Source organism: Suncus etruscus, chromosome 5 (assembly GCF_024139225.1).
Source record: "Suncus etruscus isolate mSunEtr1 chromosome 5, mSunEtr1.pri.cur, whole genome shotgun sequence".
In the NCBI taxonomy this organism is placed as follows: domain Eukaryota; kingdom Metazoa; phylum Chordata; class Mammalia; order Eulipotyphla; family Soricidae; genus Suncus; species Suncus etruscus.
The window spans coordinates 95,588,096-95,610,003 of record NC_064852.1 but is presented as its reverse complement, the minus strand read 5'-3'; the positions used below and the strand labels follow the sequence as shown (position 1 = coordinate 95,610,003).

General features: G+C 36.0%; 1 protein-coding gene across 1 annotated transcript in view; it reads right to left on the bottom strand.

Annotated features, from left to right (window-relative positions):
* The window catches only part of TLK1 (tousled like kinase 1), a 164,296-nt gene that overhangs the window by 61,024 nt on the left and 81,364 nt on the right, over nucleotides 1-21,908 (bottom strand). Inside the window, 6 exon segments of the mRNA XM_049773535.1 lie at nucleotides 498-548; nucleotides 550-588; nucleotides 1,817-1,912; nucleotides 4,515-4,562; nucleotides 9,485-9,520; nucleotides 9,522-9,563. Coding sequence (XP_049629492.1) covers nucleotides 498-548; nucleotides 550-588; nucleotides 1,817-1,912; nucleotides 4,515-4,562; nucleotides 9,485-9,520; nucleotides 9,522-9,563 — 312 coding nt within the window.

Sequence of the window (21,908 nt, the reverse complement as noted above, 5' to 3'; positions counted from 1 at the left end):
TTCCAATACTTAGTTCAAGGAAAGTGTTATTTATAAGCTTTTGCATGTTAAGTTAAAAGGAGAAAATCAGTATTCTAAATTCATAAAACTGCAAGTTATTTCATTTTCAAATGATTTTTGTGCATAAAGAATAATGAATATAGAAAAACACCCAATATGAACAGCTCTAATGCCCCATTTATAAATAGCATAACATCTTTATGAAAACATCAAATACATGTTTATAGATGATAAAATTAAAAGTCTAAATAAACACAATGTGCTATGGCTATTTCTGTGATTGAACTTGTTTAAAAAGTTATAATTTAACCAATGATGTATGTAGTAAAGGGCAAACATAAAGAAAAAGTAGGTATTTCAGATGGTTAAATCCTACAAATGTTAATTAACTTTACTGATCTATGATTTTACTTTATGAGAAGACTTTGTAGTTATTTGTACAAAACTGGTTACAACTTTCTCAGTAGTCATGCAAGAAATGTTAATTACTTATTTACCTGAGTAATTTTAAAAGATAACTGCTTTGGTTGTAAAACAGGGTGGTCACCCAAAAACTAATGCAGTAGGAGAAGGGCTATTCGGTCGAACCTTTAAAAATTATTAAAATATTTACATTAGCAGGGAAAAAAATGGCACCCAGCTTAGTAACAACTACTTAACATTTCCTTGAATTTTTATCAGAGTAACAATTTCAGTCAAACATAAATTTACTCAGAATTTTATTATTACTGTTCCAACAAGCCAATATCTCCTTTATATCAATGAGCATACAGTTTCAGTCCATAAAGGAGTGAATGCTTTTATTATGTCAAAAACAAGGACACAATCAATTACTTGTAAACAAATATTTAAGACAGTATGATGATTCATGGGCAGAACTGAAAAGATCTATGGACAATACATCTGATTATATGCGGTATTGGTGTATTTTGTGATCGCCTAGCCAGCTTTTAAAACACTGAAAGAAGCAGATTACATGCCTGTTTCAGCACTACCACCTTTAAGTTTCTACTGAATTGTAATGCTTTACTTTTACTTTACTTTTTAGTAAATTGTTAGTTATAATTTACATATGATGTGTTCTAGTATACAAAGTGAATAAGACATGACTAAGTGCATGTCTATTTGACAAGGATTTCAAGAAGACACTGGATATAAAAACAGGAAACTTGGTGATAACTGATTACATTTTTTTAAATTTACTTTAAAATCATTGGGAACAGTCCCCTAACACTGCTGGCGAGGCCTTTATTTAAAAAAAAAAAATCAATTGAAAACAAATTAGAAATCAGTTAGCTTGGCGTTGATGAAACCTATCTATACAAGAGAATTCCTTTTGAGTTCCAGAGGTACCAAAAGCATTTGTCTAATAAAAATATTGTTTCCAAGATATAATTAGTTCAGAAAATCTTAAATTTAATCATCCCATTTTATTGGTTGGAAAAATTCAATAATTAAACACATATACCTTTCTTATGTGAGGCCCCTAGGTTTGGTCTCCCTCACTATTTTTATAAAACTCAATTTCTGAAATAAAATTATAGTACCACCAGATCATATCAAATTATTAATCTCATAGTATCAGCTAAAAAAAAAAAAAAGTATTCAACTCACCTCATAAAATAAATTTTGTTTTAAGTGCAGGATTTGAACCGAGGGCCTCAGACATGCAAGGCATAATATGTTCTATCACATACCCCATATCCCCAGATTGAATAATTTTTCACAAAGATAATCTATTTATAACACATTTATCAATCAAAGTTATTTCATATAAATCAGAATTCATATATATGATTACAAACAAAAAACTTACAGATGAGGAAGGAGTGGAATGTGAATGTGAGTTTTGAGGAGAACGGATTGCAGGAGGTATGCCTCTTACTGGACTGGAGCCATTTCCACCTTGGTACTAAGAACAAAAAGGAAATATTTCTATTAACAAAAGGAAGTTTAGAAAGACTGCTATTTCAGACATGGCATTACGATATATCTTAGTCTAATTGAAAATGGAAGTAATTTATTAAACAGATCAATAAAAATTAAAATTAAAGTCATTAAAGACACTACTCAAAAAATTAATTTGTTTACACGAAGGCAATAGGCAAGTTATTTTTAATCTATAGTGCTTAACATATACTATGTATGTATGTAGTGGGCATTCAAGAAATATTTATCTAAACTGAAGGTATTTTGGTGAAGATTTTTCAAAGGCTCAGGAATATACAGCTCAACTAAAGAGCATCTGGTATTGTGGTCAATAGTTTACATCTTATTTTTACACCCAAGAAAGAAAAAACAAGGAGAATAAAAAAAAGGCTTTTTGTTTTGGGGGCCACACCCAGTGATTCTCAAGGTTTTTTTCTGGATCTGGATTCAGGCAGTGAATCCAATGAGTGCTCTTGGGGCTGTATGGGAAGCTGGGGATTGAACTAGAGTCAGACAAATGCAAGGTAAGTGCCCCCTGCCCTCAAGTACTATCTCTCTGGCCTAAGGAAAGTACTTAAAAAATGTAACCCCTCCCCCTAATTAGCACGTTTTTTTTGTTTTTTTGTTTTTTGTTTTTGTTTTTGGTTTTTGGGCCACATCCAGGTGACGCTCAGGGGTTAGTCCTGGCTATGTGCTCAGAAGTCGCTCCTGGGGAAACCAGAGAGATAGCACAGCCGCGTTTGCCTTGCAAGCAGATGATCCAGGAACCAAAGGTGGTTGGTTCGAATCCCGGTGTCCCTTATGGTCCCCCGTGCCTGCTGCTAGGAGCTATTTCTGAGCAGACAGCCAGGAGTAACCCCCCTGAGCACCGCCGGGTATGGCCCAAAAAACCAAAAAAAAAAAGAAGTCGCTCCTGGCTTGGGGGATCATATGGGATTGAACTGCAGTCCGTCCTAGGCTAGCCGCCTGTCAAGGCGCTGGCCCCTATACTCTTATTTTCAATATTATCTTTCAACTAAGAAGATTATGTTATAAATAGACAAATTAAAAAAAATTTTTTTGTTTTGGTTTGTATTTTTGGGGGGGTGAGAGGGCACATCTAGTGGTTCTCAGGGGATATTCCTGGCTCTGCACTTAGAAATCACTCCTGGCTTGGGGAACCACATGGCGATGCCAGGAATCAAACCCACATTTGTCCTGGATCAGCTGCGTGGAAGGCAATATGCCCCTACCACTATGCTTCTATTCTGGCCCCAAATTTTCTTTGCTTGTTTTTGGGTCACATCCAGCTGCGGCCCAGGGGTTACTCCTGGCTATCACGCTCAGAAATCTCTCCCTGGCAGGCTCGAGGGACCATATGGGATGCTGGGATTCGAACCATGGACCTTCTGCATGCAAGGCAATGCCCTACCTCCATTCCTATCTCTCCGGCCCCAAATGAACATTTTAAATACCAAAACTGGCACCAAGTGTTTTTGTTTAGAAACAAAAAAAAATATCAGACAGGTAAAATTTAAGTTTATCACTGTTTATTATTTTTCGGGACTTTTAGATTCATTACATATATCATTAATCTTCATCAAGGGGCTCAAAATGTTCTTGAGTACAATAAAGTATTATACTAATAGTAGAAAGAACTTTGAACTAGAGGCTATTAGGCTGTAAGTTCTATTTATTCTTCCTTCTAAGAATTTTCTCTTGGATAGCAGTACTCTTTATATTTCTACTCCACAGTATATAAAATAGGGATAACTGGAATGTGCTTTACCTATCTACTGTGCTATTATAGCAACACAAAAAAGTACCTTTGAAACTTATTCTGTACCCTGCCAATGTACTGGCCCTTGTTTGGGGAGGCTATAACTGGCAGTGCTTGGGGATCACTTCCAGTGGTACTGAGGAATCATAAAATGTCAGGGACTCAAACCCCAGAATCCCCAAGATGCAAAAACCATGCACTAAGCCTATTAAAACTATCTGCCTCTGCCCTGTCAATTTACAAGTAAAATTAAATCTTAATATGCCCAGGAAGGGAGACAGGGCTAAACAAGAGGATTGAAGCAGTATTCTAATCAAGTAGATCATTTAAAAGATGACTTTGAGGAAAGAAGAGACAGTACAGAAGTTGCCCTGTCTATGGCACACCTCCAGTTCAATCCCAGCACTGTATTAGTACCATGAGTATAGATGGAAATGATTCCTAGCAGAGGCAAGAGAACAGGTGTTCTTTTTTTTGTTTTTTTTTTTTTTTTTTTTTTAAATTTTAAATTTTGGGCACCACCCAGCAGCACTCAGGGATTCCTCTGGCTCTGCACTCAAAAGTAGCTCCTGGTAGACTTAGGGGGACCATATAGAACTACCAGGGATAAACTGGGGTCGGTTCTGTGTCAGCCCGTATACAAGGCAAGCACTCCCTACCCACTATGTTATCACTCAGGCCCAAAGAGTAAGCTTTGAAGCACCGAGAGGTATGGCCCAAGCTCTCTCCTATTCCCCACCAAATGATTTGTAAGATATGAATTTATTTTTAGTATATAAGCAAAAGTTTATTCCAAGAAATGGCAGGTATTCCTTGATAAACTTACTTCAAATTAGTCGCTAATTTTGTCGGCACGTTCCCCCAATACTTTTTCCTAAAATATAAAAGTAAAAGTTTTATAAAGCCAGTCATCATTATCATTACCAATGATATGTGCCAATTAAGACACATAAGACACACAGAAGTTATACATTTAAAACACTGAAGGAATATTAAGAGTCTTCAGAGTTACATAGCAATTCCCAGAATCCAAAACTCACATGATAAAATTCAGTAGGAAGTAGATTTTTAAAAGCACCCAATTACAGAATCAAAGAAATGACTCTAAAGCATTCTTAACAACATTTACACTGCTCAATGACTTATTAATTTAATAAAAATGAATCAGTGAATACAATGTCACAGCTAGATCACTGGCAAACCAATTTATAACTAAGTAATAATATAGAAACAGATTTGTGCAAGGAAGTCGTGCACATGCATAGAACCAACCCAGGTTAATTCCCAGCACCAGGTGTTCCCCTAGCACTACTGGATGCAATCCTGTAGTTCCCTAGTACTACCTTGGTGGCTTGGATATCCCAGCACCATAAGGCCAGGTCTGAACAGCAACACATTCTCGGGCCCTTGCACTGAAAGCAGGCTGCCACTCACCAGTGGGGCTCTCCAGCTTCCTGAGCACTAACTACTTGGGAGGGCCCCATCCCAAATAAGATAAAAACACTGGTTTAACACATATCCATAATAAATAATAGCAAGCATTAATATAAATACTGCCTTATAATATTCTAGGATGTATTTCCAAAGTAGTATGTCTTTAATGAAACAATTGTAATTATTTTAATTCAGATATCAATGGTTTAGAATAGTTCAAAGTAAAACCAGATATCAAACAATTTTTACAACATTGATAGAGTAGCCCAAATCATTACAGAACACAATTTTTTTGCTTTTTGGGTCATACCCGGCGGTGCTCAGGGGTTACTCCTGGCTGTCTGCTCAGAAATAGCTCCTGGCAGGCAGGCACGGGGGACCATATGGGACACTGGGATTCGAACCAACCACCTTTGGTCCTGGATCGGCTGCTTGCAAGGCAAACGCCCGCTGTGCTATCTCTCCGGGCCCAGAACACAATTCTTTAATTCTTTAATGAAAAGCTGTGCTTTAACATAAATATATTCACAGGTCTCATACATACTAATTAAGAAGTTGCTAAAATATGTACATATATCATAATCTAGAAATACTTATGCTATTAGTACTATGGAAAATTACTTCCTCAAATTACAAAAGACAAACTAAGAACACCAAGAATTCAAATGCTTCGTTTAGCATAAACCATATATATTATTTAATACTGACTTATCCCCATTAATTTTATTCAATACGCTATTGCATTGACAATGCCCAGGCATTAACTGTGAGAACTACTATACATTCACAAAATTCAACACTGAATTCCTTCTTGGAATGGGTAGAAAAAAAATTGGGGGGTTGAAATACCCAGTGGGTGTTCAAGATTTTACCCCTACCTCCATGTCTGGAATAACTCCTGGCAGGGTCATAATGGGTAGTAGGGACTGACTAAACCCAGGCCACATACAAACCAAGTTCCTTATCCAAGTTCCTTCCCTTCCAGGGGTCTGCAAATGGCCCTCCGTACAACATTTTGTGGCCTGCCCTAGAAGAATCTTTTTTTGTTTTGTTTTTGTTTTAGTTGTTTGGGTCAAACCCCCAATAATTCAAGGCTTATTTACTGATTTTGCACTCAGGATCACCCGACTGCGACCCCAGGTAAATTGAGTTTGAGGACCCCTGTATCTAGCCTATGTAGGGGAATTTTTAATAGCCGGTACTCAGAACTTACAAATAATACCTAGAAATTTAAACAATTGTTTTATAAAAATTTAGAAGTCATAAAGGATTTTAAAGGTTTATATAAAAAGAAAACTTCCTTCTACTTTTAATAACTTTCCTACAGATTCTAAAGAGGTGCCTCATGACATGAAGCTCACCACAAAGAGTGGTGAGTGAAGTTAGAGAAATAACTATACTGAGAACTATCATAACCAGGTGAATATATAAGGGAAGTGGAAAGCCTGTCTAGAGTACAGGTGGGGGTGGGGTGGGGAGGAGGGAGATTTGGGACATTCGTGGTGAGAATGTTGCACTGGTGAAGGGGGGTGTTCTTTACATGGCTGAAACCCAACTACAATCATATTTGTAATCAAGGTGTTTAAATAAAGATACTAATAAAAAGAAAAAGGAGAATGTGGGCCAAAGGCATTTGCCTTGTAACACGTGGCCAACACAGGACAAACCCTGGTTTAAATTCCAGCATCCCATATGGTCCCCCGAAGTCTGCAGGAGTGACTTCTGAGATCAGAGCTAGGAGTAACCCCCTGAGCAAAGCAGGGTGTGACCAAAAAAAAAAAAAAAAAAAAAACGAGACTGTTATCTAGTTCAGTTCCAGCTGAACCCCAAACTTGTTCAATGAAAATGTTCTACCTTACAAAAGTATTTTCAACTTCAGGGTTAAGCTGACGTCTCTATGGTCTCCATATTTTTAGTTTCCCTTCTCCTTCCTTTTTCCTAGAAATCTTACTTTGTTCAGTTATCAGTTATTCTCCACAGTCTCTATGTGTAAGAGTAATGACTCATTTTCAGTTTTAGTGATGGGCCTGATTTTTGTAATGGCAATATATTCCTCTGTTGGATTTAACAAGTTTTGGAATGAGCACATGACCCAATTCCAGCCAGTAAAGTGATAGTAGAGAAAATCTAAGATGTTTACTGTAGAGATTTTTTTTCTCAAGAAACATAGAAAGTCAGGCCTCTTCCCTAAAGAAATACAAGTGAGGGCCCGGAGAGATAGCACAGCGGCGGTTTGCCTTGCAAGCAGCCAATCCAGGACCAAAGGTGGTTGGTTCGAATCCCGGTGTCCCATATGGTCCCCCCGTGCCTGGCAGGAGCTATTTCTGAGCAGACAGCCAGGAGTAACCCCTGAGCACCGCCGGTGTGTGGCCCCAAAAAACCAAAAAAAAAAAAAAAAAAAAAAGAAATACAAGTGAGGGAAAGCAGTAAGGCAATAGAATTGATGAAAGTAGTCTATTTAAAGGAGGCAATCATTCCTAAACTGATAAAGAATATCAGATAATTTTATGAGTGAAAATAACACAAATAAAAACATCTGAGTTTTTTTGTTTTTATTTTAATTTTTTGGGTCACACCCAGTAGTGCTCAGGGGGTTGCTCCTGGCTCTACACTGAGAATCGCTCCTGGAAGGCTTGGGGGACATATGGGATGCCGAATCACTGACCTTCTGCATGCTATCTCTCCGGCCCCTGGGTTTCTTTTTTAACCTTGGATGTAGAGAAGCAAAGGTCACTCAAGCAGTGCAAAGGGAGAGCAGGACAGACATTTCCTGGTGATTCTCAGCCAATTGGGACAGGAAATTTATTGCTCAAGATCCTGAGGATACAGTGGTACATGGGAACAAGGCTACAGCTGTGGTACTCAGGTGCTAACAGGAACCATAGGTGGTAGTAGGAAGGTCATAATGATAGAGATAGATCCTGCATCTTGCATGTACCCCCAATCTATCCTGGTCCCAAAACTGTGGGGTCTCGTAGAGACAGGTTAAATCATCTAATCCTAAAGCCATCAAAATGGAATTTGCCTTTAAGTGAGGTGAATTTTTCAGGGTGTATTTTTGCAGTTGAAAATGATCACAATATATCTTTACATTAAATGAAGTTTCAAGTCCATTAACCACTAATAGTCAAAAAGGAGGTCAGGTCAGATCGAGATTACTAAGTGCCCACACATCTAGAAAAATGTGCTAGAGTAAAATAATGCTCCTTCTGACACAACACAACTTATAGCAAATATATTTCTTGATGCCAGTGATACATATAAATACTTCAACGCACGGGTACATAGCCTTAGACTATTTTAAAAGGTTGAACCATATTAAAAGGTTGAAAACAATTAGAGACTATGACAGTAGCTAACTGATGGTTTGGGGGTTTGATACCAGATACAGTTATTAGAAAACCACTGCCCTAGATGTACTGGTGAAAGACAGGTTCTACATATGGAAGTATAAAAATCACATTTGATTTAACTACTACATTTTATTTTATTGACTGGCCAAACGAAATAGTAATATTATTCTATTCTCTATTTTTCTTTTCTTTTCTTTTTTGTTTTTGGATCACACCCGACAGAGCTCAGGGGTTTCTCCTGGCTCCCATGCTCAGAAAATCACCCCCTGGTAAGCATGGGGGACGTTATGGGATGCCGGGATTCGAACCACCATCCTTCTGCATGGAAGGCAAACGCCCTTACCTCCATGCTATCTCTCCGGTCCCCTACTCTTACTTTTCAAGAGATTTTTTGTTTAATAAAATTTTTCTTAGCACCTAATATAAAAATAAGAAATAATGAGCAAGTGTGGAATGAAAAGATTTTAGCAAAAGACAATATTTTTACAGAGAGTATGTATCATGTTTTAGAGATATTTGAGTACCTGTTTTATTTTTTTTTCCCTTGAGGGTGGGGGTGATTGAGCCAAATTTAGCAGTACTCAGGGATCACTCCTGTTATTCCTCAGAGTGATCAGGTTTGGTGGCAGAGATAGAAGCAGGGTTACCCACATCAAGGCCAGTACCTTGACCCTCTGTATTATCTCTCTGGCTCCAGTGTATGTTTTAAAGCCATTTTTTTATTAAAAATTAAGAAACCCATTTCAATCTTATATTCACATAAAAAAGAGAAACATGAAAGATCAAGTAATGTTTGCCAGGTTTAGACCTAATTCCTACCTATTTCTCAAAATTTAAAAATGAGGGAAATGTTAATAGTAATGAATATAACCTGTGATTTAACATAGAATTTTATTATAGCTATAGAAATCAGATACAAGTATATTTATTTATAGAGATATTGATTATAAAATAAGAATACTTATTATAAATGCCCTACTTGTTTTGAAGGAAGATTTTGTTTGCTTACACCCTGACTACTTTCATTCTGGTTTTCTGCTTTTCTCATTTCTTCCCCTGGATGATTCCGATTGCTACTTCTCTGGTGTCTATAGAAGCAAGTTAACTGAATTTTAAATTACATTTTTAACACACAGATTTATAATAAAATTTTAATTACTAAGTTATAGTCAGAATAAAAATAATATTTTGAGTAACTAATTTGTTAATAGTGTTCATGGGATTGCAAATGTGTAGCTACTTACAATTTAGAGAATAAATTTCCTACTTATAAACTTATCAGATTAGAAGTACAAGGAGTTCTTGTACAATAATTACTTGAAATATACATATATAGAATTTAAACAGAATAAGGTATGAAAATCTGGAGAGCAATTGGCCTTTAAAAAGGTCCTTCAAGTTTTAAAAATTCACCCAGGAATTTCAATTTTCATTAGATTTTCTTATTTTATATATTCAATCTCTTATATATAATTCTTATTTATACATTGGATTTGGCTGGGGAACAAACCTTAAATATACGACTCTACTAAAAGGGACTATTTTGATAAATTATTATTTCAATATTGCAAATTATTCCTAATTTAAAAATAATTATCAACTCAGATCCTGATCATTATAATCCTAAAATTACAATGATTGGACTTAAAAAAATACAGGACAAGAAGAAGTTTATTAAAAAACATAATCACAACTAGTTAATTCATATATTTGTGGGTACTACTACAATAAAGAGCTGACTAGATCCAATAGAGACCTAAATTGGTCCACACAACTAAAACAATTAGGGTAGACCCAGCAAAAATATTTAATACAATTGTTGACAAATCTGAAAGAAGATATCATTAGCAACACAATGATAGTGGGAAACTCAACACTGCCCTGTCACCCATTGATAGGTCAACCAGGCTAAAACCCAACAAGAATATACTAGGTCTGAAAGGATAAATGGAAGAAAGTAGACTAGTAGATATATATATATGACACTCCATCCCCAGAAAATTGAATACACATTCATCTCCAGGGCTCATTCTCCAGAATAAACCACAGCTGGCCCATAAAACATTATCTCCATAAAGTCAGAGGATAGAAACCATGCAGACTACATTCTCAGATCACAATGCACTGAAATTAGAAGTGAACTACAAAGGGAAAAAGAAGAAAAATGTTAACACCTGGAAATTAAACAGCACACTACTGAACAACCAGTGGGTCAGAATGAAATCAAAGAAATCAAAACATTCTTGGAAACAAATGCCAATGAAGACACAAATTATCAAAATTTATGAGACACAGCAAAAGCAGTACTAAGTAAAATTTATACATTTGCGAGCACACAACAGGAAGAAGGAACCTACATGAATAGCTTAATGACAAAGCTTATAAAAGTAGAAAATGATCAACAAAAGGAAACAAAAATAGATAGGCAGAAGGAAATAACAAAGTTTAGAGCAGAAATCAATGAAGTGGAAATCATAAACAATCTGAAAGATCAATGAAAGCAAAAACTGGTTCTTTGAAAAAATAAACAAGACTTATAAACCACAAGCAAAACTTCACAAAGAAATGGAGAGAAGCTTAATAAACTGAATTAGAAATAAAAATGGGGAGATCAATACAGATACTGCAGAGATTCAAAGGGTAATCAGAGATTACTTTGAAAAACTATGTCACGAAACATGAGAATCTGGAAGGAATGGATACATTCTTAGACTCTTTTAATCTTCCACAGTTAAACCAGGATGAGCTAGCATATCTTAACAGATGCATCACTACGGAGGAAATCATCACGCTGATACCAAAACCAGACAGAGATGCTACCAAAAAAAAAACAAAACAAGACAAAACAAACAAATAAAACTACAGACCAATATCCCTGATGAACACAGATGCAAAGATCCTCAACAAAATCCTAGCAAATAGGATGATCAAATGCCTCATCAGGGGGCCAGAGAGATAGCATGGAGGTAAGGCATTTGCCTTAATTGCAGAAGGACAGCGGTTCAAATCCTGGCATCCCATATGGTCCCCCGAGCCTGCCAGGAGCGATTTTTGAGCGTGGAGCCAGGAGTAAACCCTGAGCGCTGCTGGGTGTGACCCAAAAACAAACAAACAAACAAACAAACAAAAAAACCAACCAAAAAACCAAGAAAAACCAAATGCCTCATCAAGAAGGTCACACACCATGACCAAGTAGGTTTCATTCCAGGAACGCAAGAATGGTTTAACATACGTAAATCAATCAACACAATACAGCATATCAACAAAAAGACAAATAAAAACCATATGATCATATCAATAAATGCATAAAATGCATTCGATAAGGTCCAACACCCATTCTTGGTAAAAAAAAAAAACTCAACAAGATGGGAATGGAAGGAGATTTTCTCAATATATCAAGGTCATCTAGTACAAGCTAATGGAAAATATTTTTATTATTATTATTCATTATCAATAAAGATATACTAAAAGCCTTTTCTTTAAAATCTGGTACAAGACAAGGCTGCCCTCTCTAACCACTCCTATTCAACACAGTGCTGGAGGTTCTTGCCATAGCAATTATGTAAGAAAAACAAATCAAGGTCATCCAGATAAGAAAGGAAGAATTTAAGTTCTCACTGTTTGCAGATGACATACTAATATATTTAGAAAACCCTAAACTCTACCAAAAAGCTTCTAGAACCAAAAGATTCATATAGCAAAGTGGCAAGTTACAAAATTAACAAGTAAAAATCAATGCTCTTCTTGTACACCAACAATGATAGAGAAGAAATGGACATTAAAAAAACAATCCCAGGAGCTGGAGAGATAGCATTGAGGTAGGGCATTTGCTTTGCATGCAGAAGGTTGGTGATTTGAATCCCTGCACCCCATATGGTCTCCCATGCCTGCCAGGAGTAACCCCTGAGCGCTGCTGGGTGTGACCCAAAACCAAACCAAACCAATCCCAATCTCATTAGTGTCACAAGAAATCAAATATCTTAAAGTCAACTTAACTAAAGAGGTGAAGGGCCTACTATACAAAGAAAACTACAAAACACTATTTCAAGAAATAATAAAGGACACAAGGAAATAGAAACACATACCCTGCTCATAGAGTGGTAGGATTAACATCATTAAAATGGCAATACTCCCCAAAGCATTGTACAGATTTAATGCAATCCCTTTAATGATACCCATGACATTCTTCAAAGAAGTGGATCAAACACTCCTGAAATTCCTTTGGAACAATAAACACCCGCAAATAGCTAAAGCAATCCTTGGGAAAAGGAATACAGGAAGCATCACTTTCCCCAACTTTAAATTGTATTACAAAGCTTTAGTCATTAAAACAGCATGGTATTGGATAAAGACGGACCCTCAGACCAGTGGAATAGACTTGAGTATGCAGAGAATGTTCCCCAGAAATACAATAAATGAATATTTGATAAAGGGGCAAGAAATGCAAAATGGAGCAAGGAAAGCTTCTTCAATAAGTGATGTTGGCACAACTGGTGAGCCACTTGCAAAAAAGCGAACTCAGATCTCCATCTAACACCATGCACAAAGGTCAAATCCAAATGGATTAAAGACCTTGATATCAGACCTGAAACCATAAGGTATATAGAACACGTTGGTAAAACACTCCATGACACTGAGACTAAAGGCATCTTCAAGGAGAAAACAGTACTTTCCAAACAAGAAGAAGCAGACATAATAAGAAGGGACTAAATGAAGCTGAGAAGCTTCTGCACCTCAAAGGAAATAGTGCCTAGGATACAAAAGGCACCCATCAGATAAGGGGCCAATATAAGATATACAAGGTACTGACAAAACTTAAGAAAAAAACAACTAACTCCATCAAAAAAATGGGAAGAAGAAATGAAGAGGCAATTTCTCAATGAAGGAATACAAATGGCCAAAAGACACATGAAAAAATGCTCCATATCACTAATCATAAAGGAGATGCAAATCAAAACAATATTGAGATACCATCTCACACCATAGAGACTGGCACACATCACAAAAAAAAAAAAAAAAAAAGACCAATCAGTGTTAGTTTGGCTGTGTGGAGAAAGGAACTCTGCTGGTGGAAATGCCATCTAGTCCAGCCTTTATGGAAAACAGTATGGAGAGTCCTCAAAAAACTGAAAATTGAGCTCCCATATGATCCAGCTATACCACTGCTATGGATATACCCTAAAAGCATATACACAAAAGCATATATACAAAAAAAGAGATACACAAAAGCGCAATACAAAATTGCCTTCCTCACACCTATATTCATTGTAGCGCCATTTACAATATCAAGACTCTGGAAACAACCCAGCTATCTAACAACAGATGAGTGGCTAGAGAAATTTTGGTACACAATGGAGTATTATGCAGCTGTCAGGAAAAATGAAGTCATGAAATTTTCCTATACAAGGATGGACATGGAAACTATTATGCTGAGTGAGATTATGCTGAGGGAGAGAGAGACACAGAATAGTCTCACTCATCTATGTGTTTTAAGAAAAATAAAAGACATTATTGTAATAATGCCCAGAGACAACAGAGATGAGGGCTTGAAGGACTGGCTCATGATATAAAGCTCACCAAAGAGTGTTGAGTGCAGTTAGATAAATAACTGCACTGACAACTATGGTGACAATGTCAATGAGTGAGCAAAGTAGAATGTCTGTCTTGAATACAGATGGGGGGAAATTGGGGACATGGTGAAGAGGGATGTTTTTTATATGACTGAAACCCAACTACAATCATGTTTGTAATCAAGGTGCTTAAATAAAGATGATTTATTATTATTATTTACTTGTTTTGGGGTCACACCTGGTGACGTTCAGGGGTTACTCCTGGCTATGCGCTCAGAAATCACTCCTGCCTTGGGAGACTATATGGGATACCAGGGGATCGAACCGCAGTCCGTCTAGGTCAGCTGCATGCAAGGCAAATGCCCTATCACTGTGCCACTGCTCCGGCCCCTAAATAAAGGTATTATTAAAAACAACAACAACAACTTTATTGAAAATTTGTAGATCTGTTTTAAATGGATTGTTTTCAGGTTGAGGGCTTGATCTTTTGATTAACAAGTTTTCATTAGGCTAGTAGAAGGAGACTTTTTTTTTTTTGAGTCCAACAAATTTGTGCTTAACAACAAATTAAAACCAAGAGCAAAAGCAAAAAGCAATTTGGGTGAGTCCTGTAAATTCTAGATGCTTGGCAAGTACATCTCGTACCTGAGGAGCATAGATTAATGATGAAATATCAAGGCAACTTAAAAAAAAAAACAAACTTGAAGGTTCAATGATTCAACCTTGGGATCTATTTAGTCCCCAAAGAAAGGACTTAATCCACATTTTGATGGCTCAGAAAAATTTTAGAATTAATAAAAGTATAAATAAAAATATACAACGAAATTCATAATGGTTTTTGTGGTTCTTCCAAATATTATCTTGGGATTTCAAGATTTCCCTTTGCCAATAAGATATCAGATTCAGAGAAGATGAAGTAAATGTTATCTGAGCGTTATACTTTATTTCCTTATTCCATGCCTAACATATAGATATTATTTGATAAATATATGTGAATATTACATAACATAATGGGGGTAATTTGAATTAAAACCAAATTCAGTTTTATGTATTTCCTCATCTTAAATGCTTTTTTTTCTCCAAACGACATGATCTAAAAGATCTGTATCAAGAACTAATATAGGGGCCGGCGGGTGGCGCTAGAGGTAAGGTGTCTGCCTTGCCAGCGCTAGCCTAGGATGGACTGCGGTTCGATCCCCCAGCGTCCCATATGGTTCCCCAAGCCAGGAGCGACTTCTGAGGGCATAGCCAGAAGTAACCCCTAAGCTTCACCGGGGGGGGGGGGGGGGCTCAAAAAACAAAAACAAAAACAAAAAAAAAACTAATATAATGAGGATAGGGCACTTGCCTTGCATGTGATCAACCTGAGTTGATAAGGTTCCTCAACCATTGCCCAATGACCCCTAAGCATAAAGCCAGGAGTCATCTCTGAGCACTGTAGAGTTGTGGCCCCCAAAACAAAGAACAGAATGAATGAATCAACTATATACTAAGTTGGGGCTGAAGCAACAGCACAGCAGATAAGAGCACTAGCCCTGCACACATCTGATCCAGGTTCAATCCCTGGTATCATATATGGTCCCCCAAGTACCACTAGGAATGATCCCTGAGTGTAGAGCCAGGAGTAACTCCTGAGCATTGCTTGGTACTGACCCCAAACAAACAAACAAACAAACAAACAAATAAAAGAAAGTTTATAAATAAAATTATGTCCAGCAAATTATCTTTTTGTTTGACATGACTGAAGAGAAATCATAAATTCACACTAATTAGTAATCTACTAAAGAACTAGGGCAGGATTTATTAGTTTCATTACCAAAATTATGAACCAATCTATATTTTTCAAAAGAACAAAGTTTTAGGTTATTTCTACAAAAATCTTTTATCTATTTAAAATAAGAGTATTATTAGGGGCCGGCGAGGTGGCGCTAGAGGTAAGGTGTCTGCCTTGCAAGCGCTAGCCAAGGATCAGGACCGTGGTTCGATCCCCCGGCGTCCCATATGGTCCCTCCAAGCCAGGGGCGATTTCTGAGCCTTAGCCAGGAGTAACCCCTGAGCATTAAATGTGTGTGGCCCGAAAAACCAAAAAAAAAAAAAAAAAAAAAGAGTATTATTAAATAGCAATTTATTCCTGTCCTTCTATTTTAGGTTATTTCTACAAAAAACTTTTTATCTATTTAAAATAAGAGTATTACTAAATAGCAATTTATTCCTGTCCTAATTTAATCTATAAAAAAAGTCAAAAAATATTATTTTTCAGAACAGTTTAATGCTATATACCGATTTTTAAGCATGGTAGGATCCCATATGAATTCTATCTTAAATTATAACTGCTTCTGAATAAAAAAAGCACATGGAATAACATAATTCTGAAAGTTATAGTGGAAACATTTTCTCTCTAGAAAACAATGCTATAAGTGGTTTCCATGGATAGATTAATGACAGATTCAGGTTGCATTTTATTTATTTATTTATTTATTTATTTATTTATTTAGGAAGGAGCATGGTCCCAAGAGGTGATTCTCAAACATCAGAATCATTAGTTCAATGCAAGAATTCTGAGGACATGACTAACAACAGCTCTACTAATTCTTGGCCTCTCTGAGGCTACATTAAGTCGAGTATGAGAGTTCGACTGGGGTGAATCAACTCTATTTGCTACAAAGCTTCCAAGAACTAATACAATGCTAAAACATTTACCAGCTATTTTCAAAAAGAGGGATGAAATGAAACAATATATGTAGGAATTTCCAGTCTGGGGTAATGTTCACTAGACTGTATATTTATTTAAGGGCTTTTAAACAAAGGTACTACACAGTAAAATCCTTTTGAAAATAAAATCCAAGGCTGGGGGCCAGAGTGGTAATATAGTGGGGCAGGCACTTTACCTGTATGGAACCAACCTGGGTTCAATCCCCAGTATCTCATATGGTTCCCCTGAGCTCACCAAGAGTAATTCCTGAGTGAAGAACCAAGAGTAAGCTCTGAGCATCGCCAAAGCAAACAAATAGCCCCAAAACAAACAAATAAAAAAAAAAAACTATCACATAATACATTATTTCAGATGTGCATCACTGAAAGTTATACATGCATTTCTAAATTAAATTCATCATAAAAGTTTAGTTCTTCCTTTACCAGGCCTAGATCCCCTTTGCTGTGGGTTTATTTTCCCTTCTTTTGTCTTTCTATTAACTTCAAGAATTGTTATTCTTGTTATTTGTATTTCATTTGGAGTTTGCTTTCTCTATGTAACACATTATGTGTAAAATCATACAGTGTTTGTATTACTTCATTTGACTTATTTAACGAATATAATAACTTATAGATTCATTCATGCTGTTGCAAATGGCAGAATTTCACCATTTTTAAATATGAAAACCTTTTCTCTCGGAGGCAGAATTTCCCCTAACTTCAAATTTTTCTGAGACAGGAAAGTGGTATGTTTTGGGTAAAATGTCATTTTATTAAAACAAAACAAAAAACAAACAAACAAAATTCAGCATTCACACAGAGAAGCGAGTACCTACCACCATCCAAATGCCTAATGCTTAAGGAAAAGAAACAACAGATCTACTTCCTAGAAACCAAATAATGATAGTGTTTGGTGGTGGTGGTAGTGTGGTTAATGGCAGAACTAAAATTACTTTTTAAGACCAGGCTTTAATTAATGAAGACTGATGAGTTGGAAATAGTTATGAAAAAACTAAAAATGTTGTACAAAGACCAGAAAAGAAGACCTAGATATACTAACTTAATCTAAAAGTAGATGTTTCTATGATATCATTTTTTCCCTTCTCATGAATGTTAGTCTTTTTCACCTATGTTCCAGGATTACTATCCAAGTTGATCAATGACCTCACCCTCACATCATAGATAACTTAAAGTACTAACAACTCAAATGGATCTTAATGTCTTAAAAAACAAGTGCCATAGAATCTATAGGAACAGACTTAAAAAATATCTAAGTCATTAACAATCAGGAGTCTCAAACTCAATTTACCGCAGGCAAAGTCGGGGTGATTCTTGAGTGCAAAGTCAGTAGTAAGCCTTGAACATTGGGGGGTGTGACCCAAAAAACTAGAACAAAACAAAACAAAACAAAAAAAGATTCCTCTAGGGCAGGACAAAAAATGTTGCACAGAGGGCTGTTTGCGGTCCGCAGGTCGCGAGTTTGAGACCCCTGATCCAGCACAGTACTTATACCAAGTCAATATTCTCATCAATTTTAAAATGATAACACTGAATAAAGTTACATGAAAGTTATTTCATTAAAAAAGTTATTTCATGCAAGATCTGGAATTAGTGTATACTCTCTACATGTCAGTATTCAGTATTTACTTATCTGACAAATCTGAAGTGTCTGAGAGATGACAATGATACAATTAAACTTAATGATTACAATTTTATTTGGAATTGAAATATTGTTGATTGTGTGGCTCTTTAAACAAAAGTCTTTCTACAATGGAAATAAGACCAAATATCAGGGCCCTGAGAGATAGCACAGCGGCGTTTGCCTTGCAATCAGCAATCCAGGACCTAAAGTGGTTGGTTCGAATCCTGGTGTACCATATGGTCCCCCGCGCTGCCAGCCAGGAGTAACTCCTGAGCACTGCCGGGTGAGGCCCAAAAACAAAAAAACAAAAAAAAAAAGAAAAGACCAAATATAAGAAAATTAAAATCTTAATGCTTTCATTATAAAATTTGAAACAGTAAAAACTTTCATAAAAATGGGAACTAGAGAAATTATTTAAAATTATCTCCATAAACACATTTAGAAAACGGTAACCATGTGACAATATATCATGTCAAAAAAAAAGAATATTAAAATTTATTTTTTAAAATTGAATCAGTGAAATACACAGATATAAAGTTATTTATGGTTGAATTTCAGTCTTACAATGAATGTTACAAAATCTGTCCTTCACCTGTATACAGTTCCCACCTCCAATGAACCCAGATTCTCTTCCATTAAAACTTGTTCTTCACAGCAGCTAATGTGCAAAAAAGTTTCACTGGAACCATGAAGAATGACTCTGGAGTTGGGCAACCTGGTATGCCTGGAGTCCAGAGTCAGTCTTAGGCCAGTAAACCAGGGGTGAAGCCTCCTTGTAATTAGGCCAAGGCTTTTTTTTTTTTTTTTCAGTTTTCCCCATATGTTGCTGGGCCTATGCAAACAATAGCGATTGCCACCCTCACACCATTACTACTGTTTTTGTGTGTTTTTTTTTTAACACTTATCCTTTAAAAAAGAAAGAAACAAAAACAGCTTACTAAACTTAAAAAAGAAATAACTGTAGTAAAATGCCTGTCTTGAATACAGGCAAGGGATGGGAAGGAGGGTGGGGGCATTGGTGGTGGAAATGTTGCACTGGTGAAGGAAGCTGTTCTGTTTATGACTGAAATCCAACTACAATCATGTTTGTAATCATGGTGCTTAAATAAAGAATTTATATTAAAAATAAGCAAACAAAAATATTGTTCTTCACTATGGAGTGTGAAGAATCAATCCTCACCAAACAGAATTAAATATTATCATCTTTAAGAAAATCACAAATTAATATATTACATTTCTATTAGTAAAAAAAAAATACTTTAAAGTTACCCTACTATTAAATAATATTGCTAACAAAATAGTCACTTCAATTAATATTTTCTAATTAATTTACTTTGGTCAGATTGGATTCAAAGACTATGTGAATAGCCTGGATAAGACCTTGGCATTAGAGGGATGGTTATAAGAAAAATACTGATAAAAACAACTTTATACAATTTATATATCATAACTAATAATCATTTTTCCTTTTCTGGCATTTCCTTTAAGGATATGTTAAGTAGAAATAAAATAATTCATAAAATTAAAATAGTAACAACTTTTCCTTTAGTCAAGAAATCTTATAATGAGATCAAACCATAGTGATTAATAAAAGTCATATGGAACAAATACAAGAGTGACAAGGGAAGTAAAAGTTATCTGGTAAAGCTACACTTTGAGAGCAATTATAAGAGTATATTTAAAACAGTAATTAATCGTGCTCACTTCGGCAGCAAATATACTAGAACAGTGATTAATATATGTCCTCTTTGAGGACTTTTCTTTGACATAAGTCCATAAGATACCCTATAAACCAAACCTACCCATTTGAGATAATTTTATGCATGCAGGTCACAAAATATACAGGTTTATTATATTTGAAAGGTATTGCTAAGCTTGAGAATGAGTTCAACAGGCTAAGTGCATCAAAGCACTATGTATGTGGAAAGCTGGGTACTACATTGTCCAACAAGCATCAAGACTAACAATGCCAAGAGTAGAGCCCATCTCTGACAGTTTGGCCAAAAACGAACACAAAACATAACGCTGAGCTGTACTTTCAATGGTAATACAAATCTATACTTAGACTTACTCCTAGTGGATGCAGTGAACCATATGTGGTGCTGGGATCAAAGCTAGGGTGATTGGCTGTGGGTTTGTTAGAGATGGCATTACTATTTTAAGAAAGGATTTTTCCAATACTAATTTATTGGATCTGTTTGTTTTTGGACCACACTTGGGCTTACTCCTGGTTATGTGCTCTGGGCTCTGGGGACCATATAGGGTTCCAGGAACTGAATCTGGGCTGGCTGCATGCAAGGTAAGCATCTTTAACTGTTATACTATCTCTCCTGCCTCTTATTGAGGCTTTTTGTTTTTTAAACCATGAATGGATATTGGATCTTGTCAATAGCTTTCTCTGCATTAACTGATATGGTCATATTAATTTTTATCTTTCCTTTTACGGATGTGGTATATTATGTTAACTGATTTGCATATGATGAACCATCCCTGCAATCCCACTTGATTGTGATGCATTAATTATCTTTTTAATATGCTAATGAATTTGGTTTGCTAAGTTCCTATTGAGGATTCTTTGCATCAGTGTTCATCAGGGAAATTGTTCTGAAATTTTCTTTTTCGGTAATCTCTATCTGCTTTGAGTATTAGTGTTATGTTGGCTTCACAGAAGCTATTAGTAAGGAGTCCTCCTATTCCTTCAATATTTTGGAAGAGTTTCAGAAGTAAAGGTAGTATGTCTTTTTTGAAAGTATGATAAAAATCACCAGTGAGCCCATTTGGACCAGGGATTTTATTCTTGAAATTACTGTTTAAATTAATAAAATTCAATTTCTAAGTGATATCAACTTGTGCTAGAAGCCCTTGAATAGTTATCATATAAAACATTTTATAGTACTGTCAAGTATGCTACTGTAAACTGGCAAATTTGATTACTCTAACAATCATAGACCTTAATATTTCAATAAAAAGAAAATAATTTCCCCCTCAAAGGGAGTCACTTATCAGTTATGTACTGTTTTAGTTATACAGAAATATCATATCACAGTAGTTGAGACTATCACTTTGAAATAAGACAGGCACACTGAAATTAAAACAAGTCAATATCTATAGGCTAGGATTCTGATTCCAGAGTTAAGAACGGGTAAACATGGAATTGTAATTGAACTCCACAAGGCAACCTGCTAATAACATTCTTCTTTCCTTCATTAAGGGGGTAGTTCCTAACCAGAGACTTGTTCCATTCTTAAAGAATTGCTGACAATATATGGAGATATTTTTTGTTGTCACAGAGGGGTTGAAAGAAAAGAGTAGTTGGCTGCAAATATTTACTGTGCTGATGTAGGACAATTCCCCTTCTTAGACCCCCTCCAAAAAAAACATTGGCTCCAAATGGAAAATATTAAAGAGATTGAGAACCTGATGATTACTTGGTATAGGGTCTGAACTAGAGCTGAATACATAACGTACCAGGCACCTTAACTCCTATACTTCTCTCTCTTCCTCTAAATTGTTACTCTTTAAACTCTAAT